The sequence below is a fragment of the Copadichromis virginalis genome, linkage group LG17 (genome assembly GCF_057382275.1).
Source record: "Copadichromis virginalis isolate Kocher_CV1m ecotype Utaka linkage group LG17, C_Virginalis_male_GT1.1, whole genome shotgun sequence".
Lineage (NCBI taxonomy): Eukaryota > Metazoa > Chordata > Actinopteri > Cichliformes > Cichlidae > Copadichromis > Copadichromis virginalis.
This window is the reverse complement of record NC_140634.1, coordinates 3,841,369-3,863,789: the sequence shown is the minus strand read 5'-3', so window position 1 is coordinate 3,863,789 and position 22,421 is coordinate 3,841,369. Positions and strand designations below refer to the sequence as shown.

The 22,421-nt window shown below is 41.9% G+C and overlaps 2 protein-coding genes across 3 annotated transcripts; both read right to left on the bottom strand.

Moving 5' to 3' along the window:
• Nucleotides 1–28: 28 nt before the first annotated feature.
• LOC146688793 (angiopoietin-related protein 5-like) lies at nucleotides 29–2,964 on the bottom strand. Of its 2 annotated transcripts, XM_085436562.1 has the most exons (7): nucleotides 2,468–2,963; nucleotides 2,233–2,313; nucleotides 2,086–2,113; nucleotides 1,893–1,984; nucleotides 1,173–1,290; nucleotides 787–972; nucleotides 29–594 (listed from the first exon to the last, which is right to left on the bottom strand). In XM_085436562.1, exons 2-7 carry the CDS (start codon nucleotides 2,305–2,307, stop codon nucleotides 296–298), a joined length of 798 nt encoding a protein of 265 aa, XP_085292688.1. In that variant the 5' UTR covers nucleotides 2,308–2,313; nucleotides 2,468–2,963; the 3' UTR covers nucleotides 29–295. The 2 variants fall into 2 exon arrangements, with proteins under 2 accessions (XP_085292688.1, XP_085292689.1); XM_085436563.1 differs by having other exon boundaries at nucleotides 2,233–2,964.
• A 12,296-nt stretch (nucleotides 2,965–15,260) lies between these two features.
• On the bottom strand, nucleotides 15,261–22,314 carry selenoo2 (selenoprotein O2). Its single transcript, XM_085437103.1, has 10 exons — nucleotides 21,840–22,314; nucleotides 20,762–20,965; nucleotides 20,477–20,654; nucleotides 20,251–20,381; nucleotides 19,851–20,128; nucleotides 19,588–19,750; nucleotides 18,995–19,180; nucleotides 16,224–16,380; nucleotides 15,760–15,951; nucleotides 15,261–15,670 (listed from the first exon to the last, which is right to left on the bottom strand). The coding sequence occupies exons 1-9, from the start codon at nucleotides 22,271–22,273 to the stop codon at nucleotides 15,784–15,786; spliced, it is 1,899 nt and encodes a 632-aa protein (XP_085293229.1). The 5' UTR covers nucleotides 22,274–22,314; the 3' UTR covers nucleotides 15,261–15,670; nucleotides 15,760–15,783.
• Between the last annotated feature and the right edge of the window lie 107 nt (nucleotides 22,315–22,421).

Here is a 22,421-nt window from a genome sequence, read left to right as displayed (position 1 = left end):
AGGGGCTAATAATGTTGACTCTGGCATATTTTAGTTCTTGTAAAAATATTTTTAATACATAAAAAGAGAGGGTAAGCAGTGCTTTAACAGGAAGAGACCTCGGGTAGAACTTGATTATCTGGAAGGCATGTTTTTCAGTTTAGTACAGAAATGACTAAGCATTAACAATACACTGATTTTCATGCTTTTAGCATTGTATTTTACATATCTCCTTCACAGTTACTTTTCTTAAAAGCTTTGTTGAAAGTTTTTTGCAGAATGAAAATCAGCACTTGATAATTTGAGGAGGTTCCTTTCACACCGACTTGATCATCATTCTTGTGGCCTTGGCTGAGTATGGTGCAGGTGGTTTCCAGGTGCGCCAGTGGAGGCCCGAAGCCCAACCTATGTGTTCACCGTAGGAATGCCAGTCACCGTTTAGATTGGCGGACCCACACTTGCTGTACCACCACCCGCCGCCCTCTGTAACGGTACATGCTCCAACAGCAATGTCACCAAAGATGCAGGGGGAGCAGCCATCATTATCGCGGTCAACTGTGCTAAAGCCATAGCCATTCTGATCAATGCCTTTATAGGCACCACGGATGGCATCACCTTTGGATAGAGTGGGAAACAAATCAAGAAAAATGAATTTTTAAAATTCACAGGGTTTCTTTAAAGTACAAAAAAAGAACAATATCTAACACCTGATTGCATTAACAAACAGTGAGTAACATTTATGTGTATATAAAAAGCAAAAGAAATATGGCGACAGTAAAAACTTCAACAGGCTTCAGGCTTCAGTACCTGCATTTCCACGGTACTTCCCAACATGTAGTTTGAACGCAGTTTTCTCATTTCCCAGTCTAAAGTTTTTGTACTCAGCGAAAGCAGTCCCATCTTCATGATCCCACAGATCCACCCTCATTGTCCACTTCTTGGACTTGTCTTTGGTAAGATAAAAAATCTTATTCAGCCCGAGCCAGTGGTCCTCTGAAAATCAAAGCACAAAGAAATAAATGGTAAATGGCCTGTATTTGTATAGTGCTTTATTTAGTCCCTAAGGACCCCAAAGCGCTTTATACTACATTACACTACAAAGAAAAGATTTAATATTTTTATGTTAGATCCATTCTTGATCTCTAGGATTATATATCACTACATCATAATAATAATCATTGTAATTTATTTACGTGTCAGGTTTCCAAAGCCAGTTTTATATGCTGCCCATTTTCTGTGGAAAGAAACGGCTCCTCCGCTTCGTTTTTGAAACACCGTCCAGCCTCCATCTGGATGCATCTCACAGTAAACCTGAGTAAGAAGTTCATTCACCACATATTAAGAAATTCAGCTGGCATTTACTTCTACTTTTTATCTAAGGAGCAAGAAACATTTTAGAATATGGCCTACAAGTAGTGGAGTAATTCACCTGTAATAAATGGAAATTGAATATTTTATTTGAAATTACAATCTAATCATACTAACCTATGAATACTTAAAAGTAGGTACACTACAATAACTCGGGTTTTTACAGGAAACAAAGAAATTATTATATTGTATGTTAAGTACAGTGTAAGTAATTTTAGCTTGTGTAAAATGTCATGGTAATTTTGCAGAAAAATAAATATTTATGTATCTTACATCCATTTAGATAAGGGGAAATTACACCCTTGGTCGGGGCTATATTATCGAGTATATAACCAGAAGCTCAGTGTGCTTTTTGTCTAACATTATTGTTAACTTAATAGTTATGAATATAAAGTAAACTGTATCCTGTTATCTATAACCAAATGAAACCTTGTTCTGGTGAAATCATTTGATAGATAAATTGCAGTTATAGTTTACAGTGCTGCTTCTGTTTGCTGTGATCTTATAAACATGACTTTGTTATTATTTCTTGGCTCGATCGATACCTTAAACTTGGTCGCGGCTCCATTTGGCTGGATCGTATAAACGCCACTGGATGCTCGTGGTGACAGAGTCTTAATCTGTGTGCAGTCTGTTCCTGAGGCGTACACCATAACAGAAAGAAACACAATAAGAAGCAGAAGAATAAGACTGAAATAGTATACTTATCTGAGTAATAACAAACAAGATGATCCATACCTTGAGGAGAACCTGCTTTGTCCTGTCTCTAGCAATACAAAGAAACAGTTTTAAAGTGAGTCTTAACCTCGTTTAAATATCCATCTTAAATACTGACAATACAGAAGCAGGACAGACCAAGTAGGGAAAGAATTTTAAAGCTCTTACTTTTACCCCGGCCTGTTCTGTGCAGCTCGAAAGAAATGCCAGGATGAGTCCACAATACACAACCAGACTCTTCATTTTGACCTGTGTTTAAAACAGACCAGACTGTAAACAGTGTTTAGTCCGATGAAAATTGCTGGTAACTCTGCTCTCAGAAGATGACTGGCTGCTCAGAGTAACTCTGTCCTGTTCATTACTGCAGCAGTAATAGTCAACAGTTTTTTCTCCAAACACATACTTGCGTGTTAGGTGAACCTTAAACCCCGTCTCAAGATTAACAACAGCAGCAGTCCCTTTATCCAATAGCTTAACTACCACACCCCCTTCACTGCTATGACAAGCGCGTCACTTCCTACCTTAGGTCAGTGTGAGTGTGACAACTCAAATCTGAACAACTGATGCAGTCATCCAACATGAACTGCACTGTTCTCTGAAAGAGCTTGTTTACCTAATGTTACACAACTTTCACAATGCTAATTTCTCAGACCTCTCTGGCTACACCTCTCTCTAACATTCCAACTGAGTAGTTCTATTTGCACAGCAATAAAGTCAATGTTTGTGGAAGCCAGTTACAGACATTATCTTTTTATTGACTCGGATAGCAAGGGATGTTTACAATTGCTCCTTTGGCGTCTGTAGTTAGAAAAATTACATGTTTCCCTTAAATCTAAATTTCTCTTCAGATATTGTTATTCCCCAGAGACTCTGCTCAGTCATTTCTTCTTATTCTTGAAGATGATAAATTTGATGTAGATATGAAACTGAAAGAATAAATTCTAACTACTTTTAAGCAATTGCCTAACTTTTTATTTAATGGCTCCACCAGATGAAATGTTTTAACCATTTAAGCATGGCACCAAATTTTCCAGTTATTTATGGTTTGTAGTAGTTTCAGTGATCGCCAGGTGTCCCATGAGACGTGTCGTTTTAAGTAAAATGTTTTTGCAACTTTTAACTTCAACTTTTTACTATGAAACACAGAGGTGCCACAGTTCTCAAACCAAACTCTGGAAGTTGATCAAAAAACAATTTATGTCTTATTTTTCCAAATGTTTACAGTAACTTTGGATAAAGCACTTGTGAGATGCTCCACATTTCCCTTGTGTATCTGCGATAATGTCTATATGTACTCTAGCAGGATGATCTTTGTGGTTGTTATGCTACAATCACAGTAGGAAAAACAGTGGTTGGAGAATGCAACACAACCAAAATTACTGTGTATGGTGCGCAATGAACTTGGTTGTTTCGAGTGATTGTTTCGACGACGGGGCCAGCATGACGCACAGGGTGACGGCTGAGGGAGTTGCATGCTTAATCTCTGGGTGACCTTGGTTAGAGCAACTACTTCCAACTGGTTTTTGACAGCAAAGAAATTGCAATTGTTTCTAGGGAGGTTGCAATCTACTCTGGTGTGACTGAGCCATTAAATACAAAAAAGCTAGACTGTGGTGAGTAGAGCAGACAATAATAGCAATTAAGTATGTTATTGTGTGTACCCAATAGGGTAAGCATGAACATGCATGAAGATTGTCACACATACAGCGATTATCAACAGCTATACATATAATTCTTTTGATTTTCATATTTATCATCCCCCTGTGAATCCAATGTTATTTGTTTCCACAATGGAATTTCACCACTAAATAGGGAATGAAGAAATTGAAAAATTTGATGTAATTTGGTGTAACTTGGTGTACCTATTTCTACTGGTCATGTCATCGAGTCAAGTGCTGACTTGGAGTCAAAATTGGGACCAGTCATTGGTTGGGAGCAATGGGACATCTGCAAAAGGGATGTTTAGTGCAGCTATCAAGTTGAAAGCTAGCAGTTACAGTATTAACATTTTATAACCTGTTACCTTGGTCTTGAATATTATTAATGGAATGAACATGGTTTCTGCCATTTTTATGGTCATTTTTTTTTACCTCTTCTTTTGTGGCAAACTAGTAATGGAGTGGGCTCATTGGAGGGTGAAAGAAGGTATCTTTTGTAATTAACTGATTTAAGCCTTGTGTAACAGAGATGACTGTTAAGCTGTGAATGCTAAGTTACGAAATTTGGGCATGTGCTATGGTACTAAGGTTTATCCAATTTATTGTAAATCTATTGTGTGATATGTGTAGTGTGGTGTATTTTCCAGTTGTTTAATGATTCAAAAGCTGTATATTTTAATTATATAAAACTCTAAGTAGCCAATTATGACCAACTGTCACCAACATGATTATCACTATTGTTTTCATCAGCAGTGATTTTTGAATTATTTGCCACAATTATTCATCGGTTTTAGTGACAAAAATATTTTTAATGCACTGCCATCTACACCAAACACTGCTTTCGCATTTTCTCACCTGTACAAATCTTTACATCCAAGTAAAACTGGTCTTCCGCCTTCCTCCTGCTTTAATTCAGTGCATCTCTTATCAGAAAAATAAAAAATTGACACCAAAACTTAAAGAAATTACATCAACAGGGCATTGCCTTCACTTTTACATTGTCCTACATTCCTGCTAATTAAAATTTCTTTGCAGGAAATGTGTTTAGTATAAGTCCTTCACTACATGCATTGTAGGGGGGGCGTGGTATGAAAAGGGGAAAAAACCCCAAAGAAAATGCTTGGACACTGCTAGCATGGGCGCCCACACAAAGGCAAAGCAGGAGATGAAGCATCGCTGAATATGTTTCCAAAACAACTTCATTCTAAGCAAAGACTAGAAAATATGGTGAAGCATATCTTCCCTTTGGCTTCACCTGCACAAGTGCCAAGATAGGTCTCCCTTGCATAATTGGTTTTCCCTTTGTTGGAAGCACGCATTGGGCTCTTCAAATCACGGACAAACAGTATCCCACATTCTTAATTTTTAGTTCACAAACACTTCTTTAATGACTAACTACTGACATTTTGGGGATGTTAGCTCTTTATACAGTAAGGTTACAGTGGGATACAAATAATATCAGGCTGATCCTGCCACGATTTGTTCCCTCAGTTCAAATCACGGACTAACAGTATCCTACAGTTGTTTATGTTTTTAAACCCATTTTGCACAGAGAGGCATTTTTTGACAAATGTATTGATAGCAATGTTGAATATTATTATCCATCCATCCATCCATCCATCCATCTTCATCCGCTTTATCCGAGGCCGGGTCGTGGGGGCAGCAGCCTAAGCAGAGAGGCCCAGACCTCCCTCTCCCCAGCCACCTCCTCCAGCTTATCCGGGGGAACACCAAGGCGTTCCCAGGCCAGCCGAGAGATATAATCTCTCCAGCGTGTCCTGGGTCTGCATGCCCGGAACACCTCACCCAGGAGGCGCCCAGGAGGCATCCTTGTCAGATGCCCGAACCACCTCAGGCTGGCTCCTTTCGATGTGGAGCAGCAGCAGCTCTACTCTGAGCCCCTCCCAGATGGCCAAACTTCTCACCCTATCTCTAAGGGAGAAGCCAGCCACCCTTCGGAGGAAGCTCATTTCTGCCCCTTGTATCTGCGATCTCGTTCTTTCGGTCACTACCCACAGCTCGTGGCCATAGGTGAGGGTAGGGACGTAGATCGACCGGTAAATTGAGAGCTTCGCTTTTACACTCAGCTCCCTCTTCACCACGACGGACCGGTGCAGCGTCCGCATTACTGAGGCTGCAGCCCCAATCCGTCTGTCGATCTCCGGCTCCCTTCTCCCATCACTCGCGAACAAGACCCCGAGATACTTGAACTCCTCCACTTGGGGCAGGAACTCATCCCCGACCCGGAGTGGGCACTCCACCCATTTCCGGCTGAGAACCATGGCCTCAGATTTGGCGGTGCTGATCCTCATTCCCGCTGCTTGACACTCGGCTGCGAACCGTTCCAGTGCGAGCTGGAGGCCCCCATCCGATGAAGCCAACAGAACCACATCATCCGCAAAAAGCAGATTCTGAGGCCACCAAAGTGAAAGCCCTCCGCCACTTGGCTGCGCCTAGAAATCCTGTCCATAAAAATCATGAACAGAACCGGAGACAAAGGGCAGCCCTGGCGGAGCCCATCACCCACCGGAAACAAGTCCGACTTATTGCCGGCAATGCGAACCAAGCTCTTGCAACGGTTGTATAGGGATCAAATGGCCCATAGCAATGGGCCAGACACCCCATACTCCCGCAACACCTCCCACAGGACAGCCCGAAGGACACGGTCGAATGCCTTCTCCAAGTCCACAAAACTGTTGTAAACACGCAGTTCTTTGAATCTTTGGGCTGAAGGAAGGACACTACTCGGTGTATATATGCTCAATCAACAATCATTTATTTCGGTACAAATCACAATAAGAGCATTACAACGTCCGGACGGGAGAGATGCCTGCAGAGGTTCGACAGCATGTCTCAAAATGGTGGCAACTTTCACAGACTTTTATAGCTAATCCTGGCCCCCCTCTTTGTCATAAAAGCTGCATCTTCACATGTTTTTCTAATTCTTAGTGAGCCTGGCTCCTGACCTTGCCTCCCTGTCTTTCTGTGTGAAACTAGAAGGGGGGTGAAGAATGTGGTTTTATCTCTTCTGCCCAGACACCTAGTCTCCCTCTTATGGCCTTCTTCACATGATTCAGCAGTAAAACATTCTCAAGAAGACAGTGTCAGACATTCACAGCTGATCAAGGATACAGAGTAATGCACATTTTGTCTAATGAACTACAAATGATTATGTTTCTTTTATTCAAGAGTATAATAGAGACTAAACTACATACATAGCACACCATTAGAACTAAAGGATAATATATGGCCTGCAGCTGTTAAGCTAATCTACTACCTTGACTACTGGTCATAAAATGGCATATGTTTAGCTACTTGTCATTAACAACAAAACACATGTAGACTGGTTGGGCAAACTCCCATGCACCCTCAGGTATCCTTGAGAGGATAAAGAGCTGGTCCAGTGTTCCGCGACCAGGACGAAAACCGCATTGTTCCTCCTGTATCCGAAGTTCGACGAGTGGACGGACTCTCCTTTCCAGCACCCTGGCATAGACTTTCCCAGGGAGGTTGAGGAGTGTGATCCCCCTGTAGTTGGAACACACCCTCCGGTCTCCCTTCTTAAAGATGGGGACCACCACCCCGGTCTGCCAGTCCAGGGGTACTGCCCCTGATATCCATGCAACATTGCAGAGGCGTCCACAACGTCCTACAACGCCCAGAGCCTTCAGGAACTCGGGGCGGACCTCATCAACACCAGGGGCTCTGCCACCAAGGAGTTGTTTAACTGCCTCAGTGACCTCGCCCCTGGAAATTGGCGGGTCATTCCCCTCATCCCCAGACTCTGCTTCCTCCCCAGAAGACGTGTCAGTAGGTGCACCCGGTCTGTCCAGCGTCCTCCCCCGCCACCTGATCCAACTCATCACCAGGTGGTGATCAGTTGACAGCTCAGCCCCTCTCTTTACCCAAGTGTCCAGAACATATGGTCGCAGGTCTGGTGATACGATTACAAAATCGATCATCGACCTGCAGCCTAGAGCGTCCTGGTGCCACGTGCACTTATGGACACTCTTATGTTCGAACAAGGTGTTCGTTATGGCCAAACTGTGATTTGCACAGAAGTCCATTAACAAAACACTGCTCGGGTTCAGCACGGTGGCACGGTGGTTAGCACTGTTGCCGCACAGCAAGAAGGTCCTGAGTTCAGTTCCAACATCAGGCCGGGGTCTTTCTGTGTGGAGTTTGCATGTTCTCCCCGTGTCTGCGTGGGTTCCCTCCGGGTACTCCGGCTTCCTCCCACCGTCCAAAGACATGCAGCTTGTGGGGATAGGTTAATTGGATAACCCAAATTGTCACTAGGTGTGAATGTGCAAATGAATGTGAGTGCGAATGGTTGTTTGTCCCTGTGTGTTAGCCTTGCGACAGACTGGCGACCTGTCCAGGGTGTACCCCGCCTCTCGCCCTATGACAGCTGGGATAGGCTCCAGCGCCCCCTGCGACCCTGAAAAGGATAAGCGGAAGTGAATGGATGGATGGATGGATGCTCGGGTTCAGACCAGGGAGGCCATTCCTCCCAATCACGCTGTCGTTACCCACGTGAGCATTGAAGTCTCCCAGGAGGACAACAGAGTCTCCAGGTGGAGCACCTTCCAGCAATTGATTAAAGCAAAAATGAAAGCTTTCACGTAATGTCAAAATTGAAAAGCTTCGATTTTTGAGTTCATATATTTGTTTATCTGACTCAGAGGAGTCAGTGCCTTACCAATCATGAACCTCACTGCACGTCACTGATGTGAGTTATGAAACACTGCTTAATCACTTATCTGGATTATGTGTTAATATTTTTGACTTTGTTTTGTAAAGAGGTTGAAAGGAACCAAAATAGGAAACTTCCCTCATATTGAGTTCTTATCTCCACCAGAATCCCAGCGTTGATGTTTGACGGGAATGCATTCTGAAAGCTGTCTGTGTCTACTTAAATGAAAAGCCAGATAACCTGTTCAAGGAATTCTTGGTAAGTTAAAAACGGAACGATCAGTTATTTTCCTTTTTTTTAATTTGGGATTGGAAATGGAAGGTGGACTTACTTGTCCATATGTATATGTAATTAACTTATCTTTTTCTTTTATTTTTATTTATGTGGATCTTGGAGCAAGCAGAGAAACAGAGAAGCTGACTTTGGGAGTCTATGTTGTCAGACATGAAGGAGCAAGCTCTGCAGATACACCTTAGGACATTGGTGTCATCGTAGAAGGATGCACTGTGCAGCAAGCTCTTAGTGATGTGGCAAAGGGTTGTGCCCTCCTGCTTGGACTAATCTACACTCTAAATCTGAGCATTTGAATTTCTTCAGAAGGTACTGATGGAGTTAGATGGGAACAACCTATCCATGAAGGTGCAGGTTCTGAAAAACAAACTGCTTGAGTTTGAGCAGCCTGCACTCTATAGTTCTATAGAGGACACTGAACTTCTGCAAGGCCTTTCACTTTTCTGCGTTCTTTGTTCTTGGACCTTTACCAACATCCAACTACACTGAAAAAGACTGCTCCTAACTTTGGACTTCAGTTTACGTTTTGAAGCAAAGGTTATTTTTCTAAATATGGACAAAAATGACACTAAAGTAATTTCTCCCTGCTGTTTGCAGGGCTGTATTGTGGGCTTTTCATTGTAGCCCAATCAAGTTTACATTAAGTCATGTTAATGTTAAAAGGGCGATTGTGGCTCAAGAGTTGGGAGTTCGCCTTGTAATCGGAAGGTTGCCGGTTCGAGCCCCGGCTTGGACAGTCTCGGTCGTTGTGTCTTTGGGCAAGACACTTCACCCGTAGCCTACTGGTGGTGGTCAGAGGGCCCGGTGGCGCCAGTGTCCGGCAGCCTCGCCTCTGTCAGTGCGCCCCAGGGCAGCTGTGGCTACATTGTAGCTGCCATCACCTGTGTGTGAATGGGTGGATGACTGGATATGTAAAGCGCTTTGGGGTCCTTAGGGACCATTTACCATTTAAAAATGTTGGAATCACAACACTTTCCAGTTTTAATCATTTCAGTTTAACATGACATTCTTTATCTTGTCTTCCTGCGCTTAAAATGCACTTGAATACATGTAAAGATTGTTTAGGAAAAAAGATCTAGAAGCATTTGAATTGCTCAAAGTGTGCTTCAACAAGTTTTACACAAAGTGTTATTAAAGTTAGGTTAACTGAATAAACTTGTGTTCGATTTTTTAAATTTACAAACTTAAATAGAGTAAGTTGCAATTCTGTTAAAGTGATTTAATCCTATAGTTTCAGTAGAGCGTGTTTTGGGTGAGTAGATTTATCAGATTTACTTAAAATTTGTTGTTCAAATTAAATATATCATACATTTTATATTTCACTAACCCAGTTGTGTGGAACCGGTTGACATAACTGGGTGGAGTAAATACAACATTTTATTTCTTAGAGTGTATAGAAAAACATATTATAGCTCCCATATCAACAGCCATAAAAGAGGGGTGGCCATTCTTATGGCGAACAATATGTCATTCGAACTCTTTAAAGAAATAAAAGATAAAGAAGGACGGTACATTGTTGTAAAGGGCAAAACCTTAAATAGTGTCTTGACTTTTGTCTGTATATATGCACCACCAAATAGTCCCAAATCATTCTTTAAAGATCTTTTTGACCTAATCTCAGTGGAGGCAGAGGGAATTTGTATTTGTGCAGGGGACTTCAACGTAATATTGAATTATAATTTGGACACGACTAGTCAAACTAGATGCAAAACACATATAAGCAGACACTTAAACTTGACACTTGAGGAAACGGGACTGGTGGATGTCTGGAGATTACTGCACCCTTCACAAAGGGACTACACACATTACTCAATTCCACACTCAGTGCACACCCAGACTGATTATTTTCAAATGCAAAAGGAAGAATGTCACAGAGTGTTAGACTGTAGAATCGGGGTAGCGGATGTCTCAGGGCATAATGCGATTTTTTAAACAATTCAGTTGGACTCACTTCCAAAGAACACGGTTTGGCACCTTAATGTTGGGCTTCTGAATAATTTTAAAAGAAATTTTTTTTTTTTTAAAAGAGCTGGAACAAATCTTCAGGACTAAAAAGGACACCATAACACAGAAACAAATTTTAGAGGTTAAAATACAAATAGAAAATTTATTGAATCAGGAAGCAGAAAGAAAGGCAAGATATTTGAAACTAAATTATTATGAGATAGGCCCTAAATCTGCCAAATTATTAGCTCGCAGACTGCGAAAACAACAGATAGATACAGCAATACACAAAATTAGAAACCCTATAACTCAAAAGTTGGAAACTAAACCGGAAGAAATAGAAAACATTTTCAACAATTACTACCAAAATCTCTATCTGCAAGAAGGAAATGTAGATGTACAATCAATGAAAAACATTTTGTACTCCCTAGATCTACCTACCATCGGGAAAAACCAAAACGAAGTACTTACTAAGGAAATCACAGTAGAAGAACTGAATAAGGCAATCAGTAGACTGAAAGCCAACAAAACCCCAGGCAGTGACGGGTTCCCCGCAGAATGGTAAAGGTATTTCGGGAGAAGCTTAACCCTATATCCTGCTAAGAACTCTGAATTGGACATTAAAGAATGGCCAGATACCCCCGTTGTGGAATGATGCTATCGTATCTTTGATCCCCAAGGAAGGAAAGGAAGGATGTAATATTGTATCTGAGGGACTTGAACACCTCCCTTCCTAAGCTTCTGGAAGTAATAGCAGAATTTCATGAATGCTCGGGATATAAACTAAACATCGCAAAAACACAAATGATTCACTTCAATTATGTACCGAGCAAAGAAATTAAAGAAGGCTTTAATATCAATTGGAAAACTAAAAATATCAAATATTTGGGTGTCTTCATAACAAGAAGCCCAGCTTCATTGTACATCCATCCATCCATCCATCCATCCATCTTCATCCGCTTTATCCGAGGCCGGGTCGTGGGGGCAGCAGCCTAAGCAAAGAGGCCCAGACCTCCCTCTCCCTCCAGCTTGGAGGAGGTGTACAGTTCATTGTACAGTTCAAATTATTTTCCAATCACGGATGATATTAGAAAAGACTTGGAGAGGTGATCAACATACCCATTGGACTTTAGCAGCAGAATAAATGTGATAAAAATGAATATAATGCCAAGGCTGCTGTACATTTTCCAGGCACTGCCGGTTGAAATCCCATCTCAACAGTTCGAGGCCTGGGATAAAATGTTGTCGATATTCGTATGGGGAGGCAAAAAAGGCAAGAATACACTTCTCCACCCTGCAGTTGCCAAAGGACAAAGGGGGTGCCCAACCTTAAATTATATTTCCAGGCAGCACAATTACCCTTTATGCCTATGGTGTGATAATTCATACACTGCAAAGTGGAAACAGATTGAGACACAAGATAGCACGGACTATAATGTCCAGACACTGTTAGGAGAAAATACCTTAACTGACATTATTAAGTCAAAACTCGATCCCATATCCCAGTTTTCATTACAAATGTGGTACTCTACTGTCAAACATTTAAAACTGCAAAATGGCCGGAGGAAGTTGAGATGGATAGCCTTGGACAAGAGTTTTAAACCAGGACAATATGACTGCTCTCTGTTTAATTACCAAAAAGGACAAAGTTAGGAGCTTTCAAGAGCTTAAGGACATGTTTGAATTGGAAAACCAGGATTTTTTTCGATATCTACAACTTCAAGATTATTACAATAAAGAGATAGCTGAAGCTGAGATGATTAACCCTCTAATTGAAACATTGTGCGACACCTACCAGCAGAAAACTACTAAACTAGCATCCAAATTATGCTCTAATTTGATGAAGAATCAAAGATTTACCTCTTTATATGTAAAGACAAAATGGGAACAGGAACTAAAACTATCAATTACAGATGAAACATGGTACCAGTTATGGGGTTCACTTCAAACGTCTACAAATCCCCTACAGTGACGGGAATTTAATTGGAAATGTCTTATTAGGTTTTTTATCACTCCTCACATTAGGAGTAAGCAGTTGGGCATACAGCAGCCTTGTTGGCGAAACTGTGGTGAAATGGCAGCTAACCACTCCCATATCTTTTGGTCTTGTTCTAAAATTAACCCATTCTGGAAAACAGTGAATGATACCTTACAAAAAGTCTTTGGTTACAAGGTCCCTGAGGATTGTACTGCTTTATTTTTAGGAAATATTGATGATAGAGTTAAAAGAGAGGACTTATATTTAACTAAGATTCTTCTTACTGCAGCAAGAAAAGCCATTACCAGGCTGTGGCTTAAGCCTGAGGCCCCAACTTTCCTTCACTGGACAAACATAATTCAAAAAGTATACATAATGGAAAAATTAACTTTCGCATTGCGACTGAAACTACAGCTCTTTACTCAGAACTGGAAGAAGTGGTCAATGTTTATCATTTCTGATGCAAGAATTGACTTTACTCTCTGAGAACTGTCTCTTATCTGGAAACCATAACAACAACGACATGTAGTCCTGTGGATTTTTATGGATGTAACTTTTATTGTTATTATTAATATTATTATTATTATATGTGTGCTTTATCTTTATCTACCTGCATATAATCTGTACGAGGGGTTCAGTGGAAAACCAAATTACTGTCCTTTATGTGTACAAACGTTCTAATCTCTACAAATTTTCAACATGAAGGTTTTGGTTTCACATAGGAATCTTAAATTTTATTTTAGTTTATGATCAAATTCTAACTAAGAAACAAAATGCTAATAAAAAGAGATTTGCAAAAAAAACAAAAACAAAAAAAACATTACCTTGTATGTATGTGTGTGACTGTCCTTTATATTCTTACCTTTGTCCACATGATTGCTGGGAACTGATAAGGAAGCAAAGAAAAGAAAGAGCTGTTATGTAACCAAGCTCTTTTGCCTTTCAAACTTTAAACACTAAAGTTTGTACCTGTAAAAAATGTTTAACCTTTACTATAATCCTCCTTTAGAGTATCAGCCCACAGTTTGAGTTTCATTCTCATCAGTATATCCTCAGTAATAGCAACAGCACCATCGTAGCCAAATGTTTGCACCAACAGATCCACAGTGCCTGTTCTGTCCATCCCATCAACCCGAGACTTTGGAATGTGTGTGAATCCTTTCAAGTAATGTGCTCAAGCACATTACTTGAAAGGTACCAGTGGAAAGTCCTGAGTTGCTCATCGACCATTTCTTCCAAAATCCCAAGAAGCAGCTCTGGAACACGGGCCATAGTTACATGTCGTGTAATTAGTTGCACTGCTTGTGTCCATCCTCTGCTTGAGTTCAAATGCAGAAGCACTTTCAGTTTTGAGTTCATCTAGTCTGCTGTTGTTGTTGTCGTCTCACCCACTTCCTGCTGACCTCACAGTCATGTAATCAGATAGAAACTGCTCTCACTGCACACAGTTAAGAGCCGGGTGTTTACTGTAAGTGCTTTACCCCTGCCCTTTCTGCCTATTTTTCATAGAAGTCAGTACAGTATATGGAAGAACAGGTTCAGCTAGTCCACTGAAGGTGGTTGTATGTGGATTTGGGGGTTTCTTACAGTAATAAAGTAATAATAATGTAAAGTAAAAGACAAGATGCCTTTTTATAAAGTGCTTTGTACAAATAAATGTGACTCACATTATAAATTTATGAAAGACATCAGGTAAGATTTCACTTTATTGTTGTCAGAAAAGTTGAATCTGACCTGATTGTTATAAGCCTTACCTTATATACCTTATAATATAAAGTGCCTTGGGGCGACTGTTTTTGTAATTTGGTGGCATATAAATAAAATTCAATTCAATTCAATTGAGAAGTGTGTTTGTGTGTGTGTGATTAGTCCCAGCTGTGTTTCCCTCCTGGTCCTCATTCCTATGCTTGTGATTATTTTTACATTTGTCTTATATAAATATGATTAAATAAATCCTACTTTATTGAAAAACTGGCTATACCATGATTTGATGACTGGAACAGGAACTCCCTTTATCTACTTGTTGTGCTCCATTATCCCTAGAATCTAGGGATCTCAAAGTCCTCGAGGGCTGGTGTCCTGCAACTTCTCCATGTGTCCCTGTTGCAGCACTTCTGAATATAATTGGTAGGGTCATTAGCAAGACTCAATAGAACTTGACTGCATGCTGAGGTGGCAATTTAGTCATTTGATTCATGTTACAGCAGCGCATAAGTGAATGAACATGCTGCAATAAAAGTACTTTTAGAAGTACATTTTTCCAAACACTTACATTTACTTCAATTTACTTGAGTAGGGTTAGGGGTTGCCACTTCAAAACATGCAGTCAGGTTCTATACTCTTGCTAATGACCTACTAATTTTATTCAGAAGTTTTGCAACATGAAAACACATGAAAAAGTTGCAGGACACCAGCCCTCAAGGATTGGACTTTGAGACCCCTGCCCTAGATGGTATGTAACTAAATCACACTGGCTTTCTTACTAACGGTCATCTATCTGTATTGCTATTACTATTTCTGAGTAAATGTAAGACATGTACATGATTATAGTGAACAAATGATAAAAAATAAACACATTTGAGAAATTATAAAATAATTAGGAATGAAATGCTGTAAAGTATACAGGCTATTATTTGCAAATGATTTATTGGGACTTTAATTAACAGGTCTAAAATCATGTTATTTAACAAACAATATATTGTTATTAACTAATACCCACAAATTCTCACATGCTTATGCCACTAATCATATCATGTTCAGCAATTTAAACTTCTTCATTTTGTTACTATTAAGCTATATCCTGATGTTCATTTGTGTTTCAAGCCCAGGCAGATCATTGTGTGACTGGTAGCCTGAGCCATCATACTTCATCAGCAGTGACGTTTCTGTTTGTCTATTTTTTAGTCTTTTCATCAGACACATTTGCACACTGAAATAAAAGTGTGTGATCACACAAATACCAAACTAATTGCACAACAATGAACACCAGAACACAGAGGACTGCATCACATCCTCCTAACAGGAAGCAGGAAATACAGTCTGAGAAGAAAATGGAAAATAAGTGAGTTGTTGATAACAAAATGGCAACAACAGATATCATTTGCTTGTAAAATTGCTGTCCTACAGACCTTCCTCCACCTGCCTCGGAGGCTTTACGAGGATCATGTGACACAAACTGTTTGTGCCCAGGCTGGAGGCTTCCCGTCATATGCGACATCAAGCTCCGCCCCACTGTGCTCCATCTCACCACATCCATCAGGTCCAAACAAAGTTTCAGGATCAGAATATGGTTTCTTGAGAACTTTGAGAACCCTAACAATCTGCAGGACACATTGATAATAACCTTTAAATGACCTGTAACTGGAGGTACAATAAGTTCACTCAAAGAAATGAAACAGCTGCTAGACATGCAACAAGGCAGGTGATGACTGAAACATGTTTTTCTCCACCTAGTGACGGACTCAATTTAACTGACTTGTACTCACTTCAATTAATTCCAACAATAATGCTGAGGTAAACAAGCACTTCAATGAGAAATTCACTACTTAAGGACTACATTAAAGTTTCATGAAAAAAAAAAAAGTTGCCTAACCTCAGAGAAGTCTCCTTTTTCTGCAGCTTGAATTGCATTCTGAGCAATGTAATTGCGTAAGACCACACGGGGGTTGATGCCGTTCATCACTTTGAGTCGCTCCTTTATGATAACAGGTAAGTCACTTGTGCTATCACACTCCCGTCCTAAACGCATCCTGAGATTTAAACACATAAAAAAGCAAGATGGTAGAAAAATGATGGGGGTAAAACAGATATTCCTGCTGATTCATACAATCTGAAACATTGTGTAAATAAGCATGAACAGATATTTAGCTAGGCAGCACTGTGGTGCGGTGTTTGCATGTACTATTTATATGTGGCTTCTTTCCAGTACTTTAGCTTCCTTTCATGGTCCCAAGACATACATGTTTGGTTAAACTGGCAATTCTAAATTTCCCTTAGGTGTGAATGTGAGCCCAGGTGGTTGCCAGTCTCTCTGTGTGAGCTCTGCAAGAGACTGGAAACCTGTTCAGGATGTACTCAGCCTTTCACAGCTCCAGCCACCTTACAGCCCTGAACTGGATAAGCAGAAAAAGCTTTTTGTTTCATATTGGATGGATGGATAGATAGATAAATCACGGCCTTGCTGTATTGGTCCATTTGATCGACCTTTGTTGTTACTATTTATTTTATTTTCAGTTGTTACAAACGGGACAGACGTGTCTGGGGGATAGGAAAGGGAGAAAGAAAGAAAGATGAAGGAAAAGGAAAAACAGAGGGGAAGAGGGACAGTGAGAAAGGACACTTAAAAAGAAAGAAAATCTCCCGGATCACCTGTTGAGAGAAAAAAAAGACAGAAAACATGCAAAAAAAAAAAAAAAAAAAAAAAAAAAAAAAAAAAAAAAGCGCAACATAATAAACACAACACCATCCATCCATCTCCATCTTCATCCGCTTTATCTGTGGCCGGGTCGCGGGGGCAGCAGCCTAAGTAAAGAGGCCCAGACCTCCCTCTCCCCAGCCACCTCCTCCAGCTTATCCGGGGGAATACCAAGGCGTTCCCAGGCCAGCCGAGAGATATAATCTCTCCAGCGTGTCCTGGGTCTGCCCCGGGGCCTCCTCCTGGTGGGACATGCCTGGAACACCTCACCCAGGAGGCGCCCAGGGGGCATCCTTGTCAGATTCCCGAACCACCTCAGCTGGCTCCTTTCGATGTGGAGCAGCAGCTGCTCTACTCTGAGCCCCTCCCGGATGGCCGAACTTCTCACCCTATCTCTAAGGGAGAGGCCACACAACACCATCGCATTAATCTAGCTAAGTGTAAATAACAGTAAATACTAAATATTGAATGTTGTTTTGCAGCACGCAGGACCAACAGCACAATGTGCTTTGAGGTAGCAGCCAAGAAAGGTGTAGTTTGTGTCTATGAACAGTGCACACCTGTGTGCACACCTGTGTGGATGACCGCGCTTGTATTCAAAAGGTTTCTCCATGTAATGATCTACTAGATGGTGTAGGGAGACATAGCCCCGTCCCCCAGGGCATCAAGCAGGCATGGAGGAGATCCAGCCAGTACATACCTGAGCAGCCAGCCCCAGACACCAAGAACCACCAACATTTTAATAAATAAATAATAAATTCAAATAAAATAAATAATGCTGTTCCATCCCAGCGGTGCTGAAGGTAGTCAGGCCATTAATGGCAAAGGAATGGGCTATCTGAGTCCGGCTCTGGAGGTCATCCATTCAAGGCCTTGACATAACCCCTCTCCCATAAGTGCACAGCAGGACTGTATGTGCCACGCCTGAGGGCATCAGCAACCAGCAGGGAGTGTGGTGAGGGGAGATAGGCCTCCATACTTTGGAGGGCCTGAGATGTTCCCAGAGAGGTGGAGTCTGAGACCCGACCTGACATATAGACACAGACAAACAGGCACACACAGACACAAATGTGCATTCCCACCCTCATGCACACATATACAAACACTTGGCACTCACCCAACGTAAAAACAGACACAAATACATATTGCACACACAATCACACTCCCCAAACATACTCTATACCCCAGGTCCAGGTACCCTCGCCCCCAGAGGGGGAAACCACACCCAGGAGACCCAGGAGGTGTTACCCTTTCCCCTGGGGTGGAGGCAAGCAGACTGCCCCCAGCTCCGCAGCAGCAGGGAGGCCTCACATCCCAGACCCCAATTGGACAGCTAACACCTTCTCCCAGCCCATCCGCCCCAATGGATAATAGAGAACGGGGGTGTGTGAAGATGTGTGCTGCCCACAATATAAAATGAGTTGGATGTGGAGCAGCAGTCCCCAACCCCCAGGCTATGGACCGGTACTGGTCCGTGAGTCATTTGGTACCGGGCCACGAAAGTTGAGGCTCAGGTGTAAAATTCATGGTTTTTATCGTTTTTATTGTTAACTGTGTTTCCCTGGGTCTTTTCCTGTGTGTTATGAAAAAAAAATTTTTTTTGGTTTTATACTGGTTTTATTTTGCTGTATTTATCCGCTACACCTTAAAGGCCGGTCCGTGAAAATATTGCTGAACATAAACCGGTCCATGGTGCAAAAAAGGTTAGAGACCGCTGATGTAGAGTACAACAATTATTCTTTTGTTTTGCATCTTCTTTTCAGTTTTTCTGGTAAACATTCATCAGCGATGCTATTCCAACAAATCAGAGTGCAACACAATCAATCACAAGTACCCTCAGTGCTCTTGCAGATTGGGGGATCTAGGGACCAAATCAGTTTTTCAATTAATGTGCTGCACCAGCCGCTTTTGTAGAAGCCATAAAAAAAATTCTGGCTTTCTTTTCATACCTGTATCGACCAATCCAGTGGATCCAGTCATCACGTTGCTTCCTTTTAAGGTCATCTTGGTTGGTCTCGACGAGCTCCTTGAGTCGGCCCAATAATTCAAGCTGTTCGGTCATACCTGGGCTGTCTGCCACCATGCCATACATGAGTGGATTGGTTTGTGCCAGAGACAGGATCATTGCCAGTTCACTAAAAAGAGACATGGTTATGTTTAAAGTTCATTTTAACCCTGGGGTCAAATTTGACCCCATGGTTTCCCTAGAAAACCAATGGGGTCGGCTCTGACCCCATGGGTTCTCCAGGGTTAAGTCCACCTCTAGTGCTTCTTGGTTTTTCCATATATACATATTAGAGTCTTCCACAATATACCCATTTAAAATACCAGAAAACTTAGCTTTAACTTACAGATTATCCTGGTAAGATTGGCTCCCGAATTGCTAGCATATAAAAAGAAGAACAGATGTAACAATTTGAAACTACAGTGGTAAGCAAGGATTCGAGTAACATTGGGAGTATATGGTGGGCAATTGGCAGATCTTATATACATGTTCTGGTTGTTCTATGAAAAGAACATCAGCCACCATACACCCCCTCACCGATCTTCCATTGTTGGCTTATTAGCCACCTTTAGCTCCTCAATAGAGGCACACTGCTCTAGGATGAGGTCCACCACTGAGCCCACAGTGGCTCTCTCACTATCGCCCTCTTCAGGCCAGGGGACACGACTCAGCAAGCGGAAGGTGTTTGTGAAATCGGCACCTGGAAGGCATAATACCAAGGCACAATGGTGACAGAGTGAGAGGGAGAGGACATATAGGTAGCTTAATGATTAGGCTTCCAAGAATCCTTTTTTTTTTACCTGTGTTGTGCATGACACGCAACAGATCTGATACAAGCTCTCGGTCCTCTACCTCTTCTATTCTTACAAGGCCCAGCTTTTTCCTCATGATAGATAGGTAGAACGCCTTATACGTGGGCATGAATTCATCCAGGACGGCTCCTGCCTCTGCTGGATCAAGCTCAGAGCCCAACGCCTCAGCTAGGCGAGCCAGGTTCCAGCGGCACACAGATGGCTGTGCTTGGTACGAGTAGCGCCTCTTTTTGTCTGAGGCATTGCTGACAAAGTCTGGATCAAATCTGACACACAGAAAGACGGTCATCATGTATCATATAATACAAGCACAGAATGTAATTTTCAGTTACTATGTCTCCAAACACTGCAGAGTTAGACTGTAAGGCTTCTACTCTCCGCTGCATACCTCTCCATGAAGCCAAAGGGGCCATAGTCCAGGGTAAGACCCAGGATGCTCATGTTGTCTGTGTTAAGGACACCATGGCAAAAGCCAACACACTGCCACTGGGCCACTAGCCTAGCAGTTTGCGTCATCACCTGAAAATAAACAGAAACTGAAAACTGACACACCAGCATGGAATGAACCAACCTAAACGGAGAGTAAAACACGTGAAATTTTTGTTAGTTCTCACCGCTCTGAAAAAAGCCAAATTCCTGTCTTTCCGGATGCTGTGAGCCTGCTGAATTTGAGGATAAAAAGTGCCACCAATATAATCCAGCAGCTGAGCACGGATATCATCCCGCCCGGCACTGGGACCCTGCAGACCTGAGAATTCATCTCGGCCCAGAAAGATTTCAAAAGAGCCAAACCTTCAAAAATGAAAAAAAAAGAGAGAAAGAGCCATGATAGCATCTGTTTTTTAAAAACACCATTATTACTTATATTTTTCTCTCTATACTGCTTCCTGTGTGGCAACCTGATGAATGTAGGAGCGACACGAAGGACAACTGAGCAGCGCTCAAGAATGCGTTGGCCATTGTTGAGTGGATCTCTGCTGACATAAAGGTCAGAGGTAACAAGGGATGCTGCTCGAGTGCTGGGTATCCCTAAGGCAGCCATGGCCTCGCTGCAAAGGAACTCTCTGATGCTGGAGCGCAGCACCTTCCTGCCATCGCCGTCTCTGAGAAAATCCAAAAATATGTCAGATTATTCAGCTCTCAGTAACCATCAAGTGGCCAAGCTATTTTAGCAACTCAAACAAAGGCTGAGATAATTTATGATCAATTCCAATCAAGTCATAATACTAGCACAATTCTTAAAATCTGAGAGGGGCTTTCCCCCTTAACTTCAGCTGCATCCAATGGTCCTTAAAGGTGATTTTTTTTAAGCTAACTTCATCCACTGGGAAGCCATGGGAAAAAAGTTTTTCTTCGAGTGCTAGAAATGTGGTTAGGAAAGATTGAAAAACTACATCCTTTTGTTATTTATTTACTGATTTATTTTTAATTTGAAGAAAACCTTTTCAAAAGCTCTTTACCCCCAGGTCAGTGTGAAAATAATAATAAATAATGGATTAAGACTGCTGAATTATAGCTACTTTCTTTCTTTTAGTTGACAGTCAGATGTTTGCTGTGCATATAACACTTTTGGAATAGTATGATTATTTCGACCTCTGTTAGAGGGAACTTTCTCTGTTTAACCTCCTTAACATTTAATTGAACACCCCTACACTAATCAAATAAGATGGAAAGGCTGGGTGCGCTTATTTGTAACAGGCACACAGCTATTGAGCAGCATTTAATGTGTGCCAGGCAGTTAATCTCTTAAGCAGCTCTGCCCGGGTGAACGCTTTCACGTGAGCTATACTAATGTTTGCTATGTCACTTACTGAAGTGACCTTATTTATCATTTAGCAAGAAGAAAAACGGTCCCGGATGTATAAATATCAACTTTGTCCATGAGATGAGTCTGTATAATGTTTGAAAACTGAGATTAGTATTTTGGTCTAGACAACCCAAAACGTGGTGTCCACATATGTGGGAAGCAAACAATACCTGGAGTAAGGTGTGACTCCTGCGCCTTTCACCTGAACCTCCCATCTCCCGTGTGCACAAGACTCCACTTCACCGAGATACATCACAGCCCCATCTCCGAGCTGACCCGCAAACAGCCCGAACTGGTGCCCGCTGTAGCAGTGCGCCGCTGGCTCGGAGCCTGGCAACAGCCTGGAGCCACTCATATACTCCGGACCCAGAGGATCGCTGAGCACCTCCTGCGCACTCAGGCCCAGTAGCGAGAGCGCTGACTGTGATAGTGCCACAAAAACAGGTCGGACCAGCGGTTGGAGAGCCCGAATTCGGGAGAAACAAGCCTCTGGCACCACCCGAGACCCGGGTTGGTCCGAGTCATCTATTGGTAGTTTTTTCAATACGGTGTTATTGAAAGGTAAGCGCCCCAGAGCCGACGGAACACACTCAGCAGACTCCATGAAGACGTCGTGCGGCTTAATATGAGCCAGTCATTCATAATCACAGCTGTGTGGTGGTGTCTGGGACTTTGTAATGTCAACGAGTGTGAAATAGCCCCCAAGGATTCAGTTCTATGAGGTCTAAATTATGTGTATGAAAATATTAAGT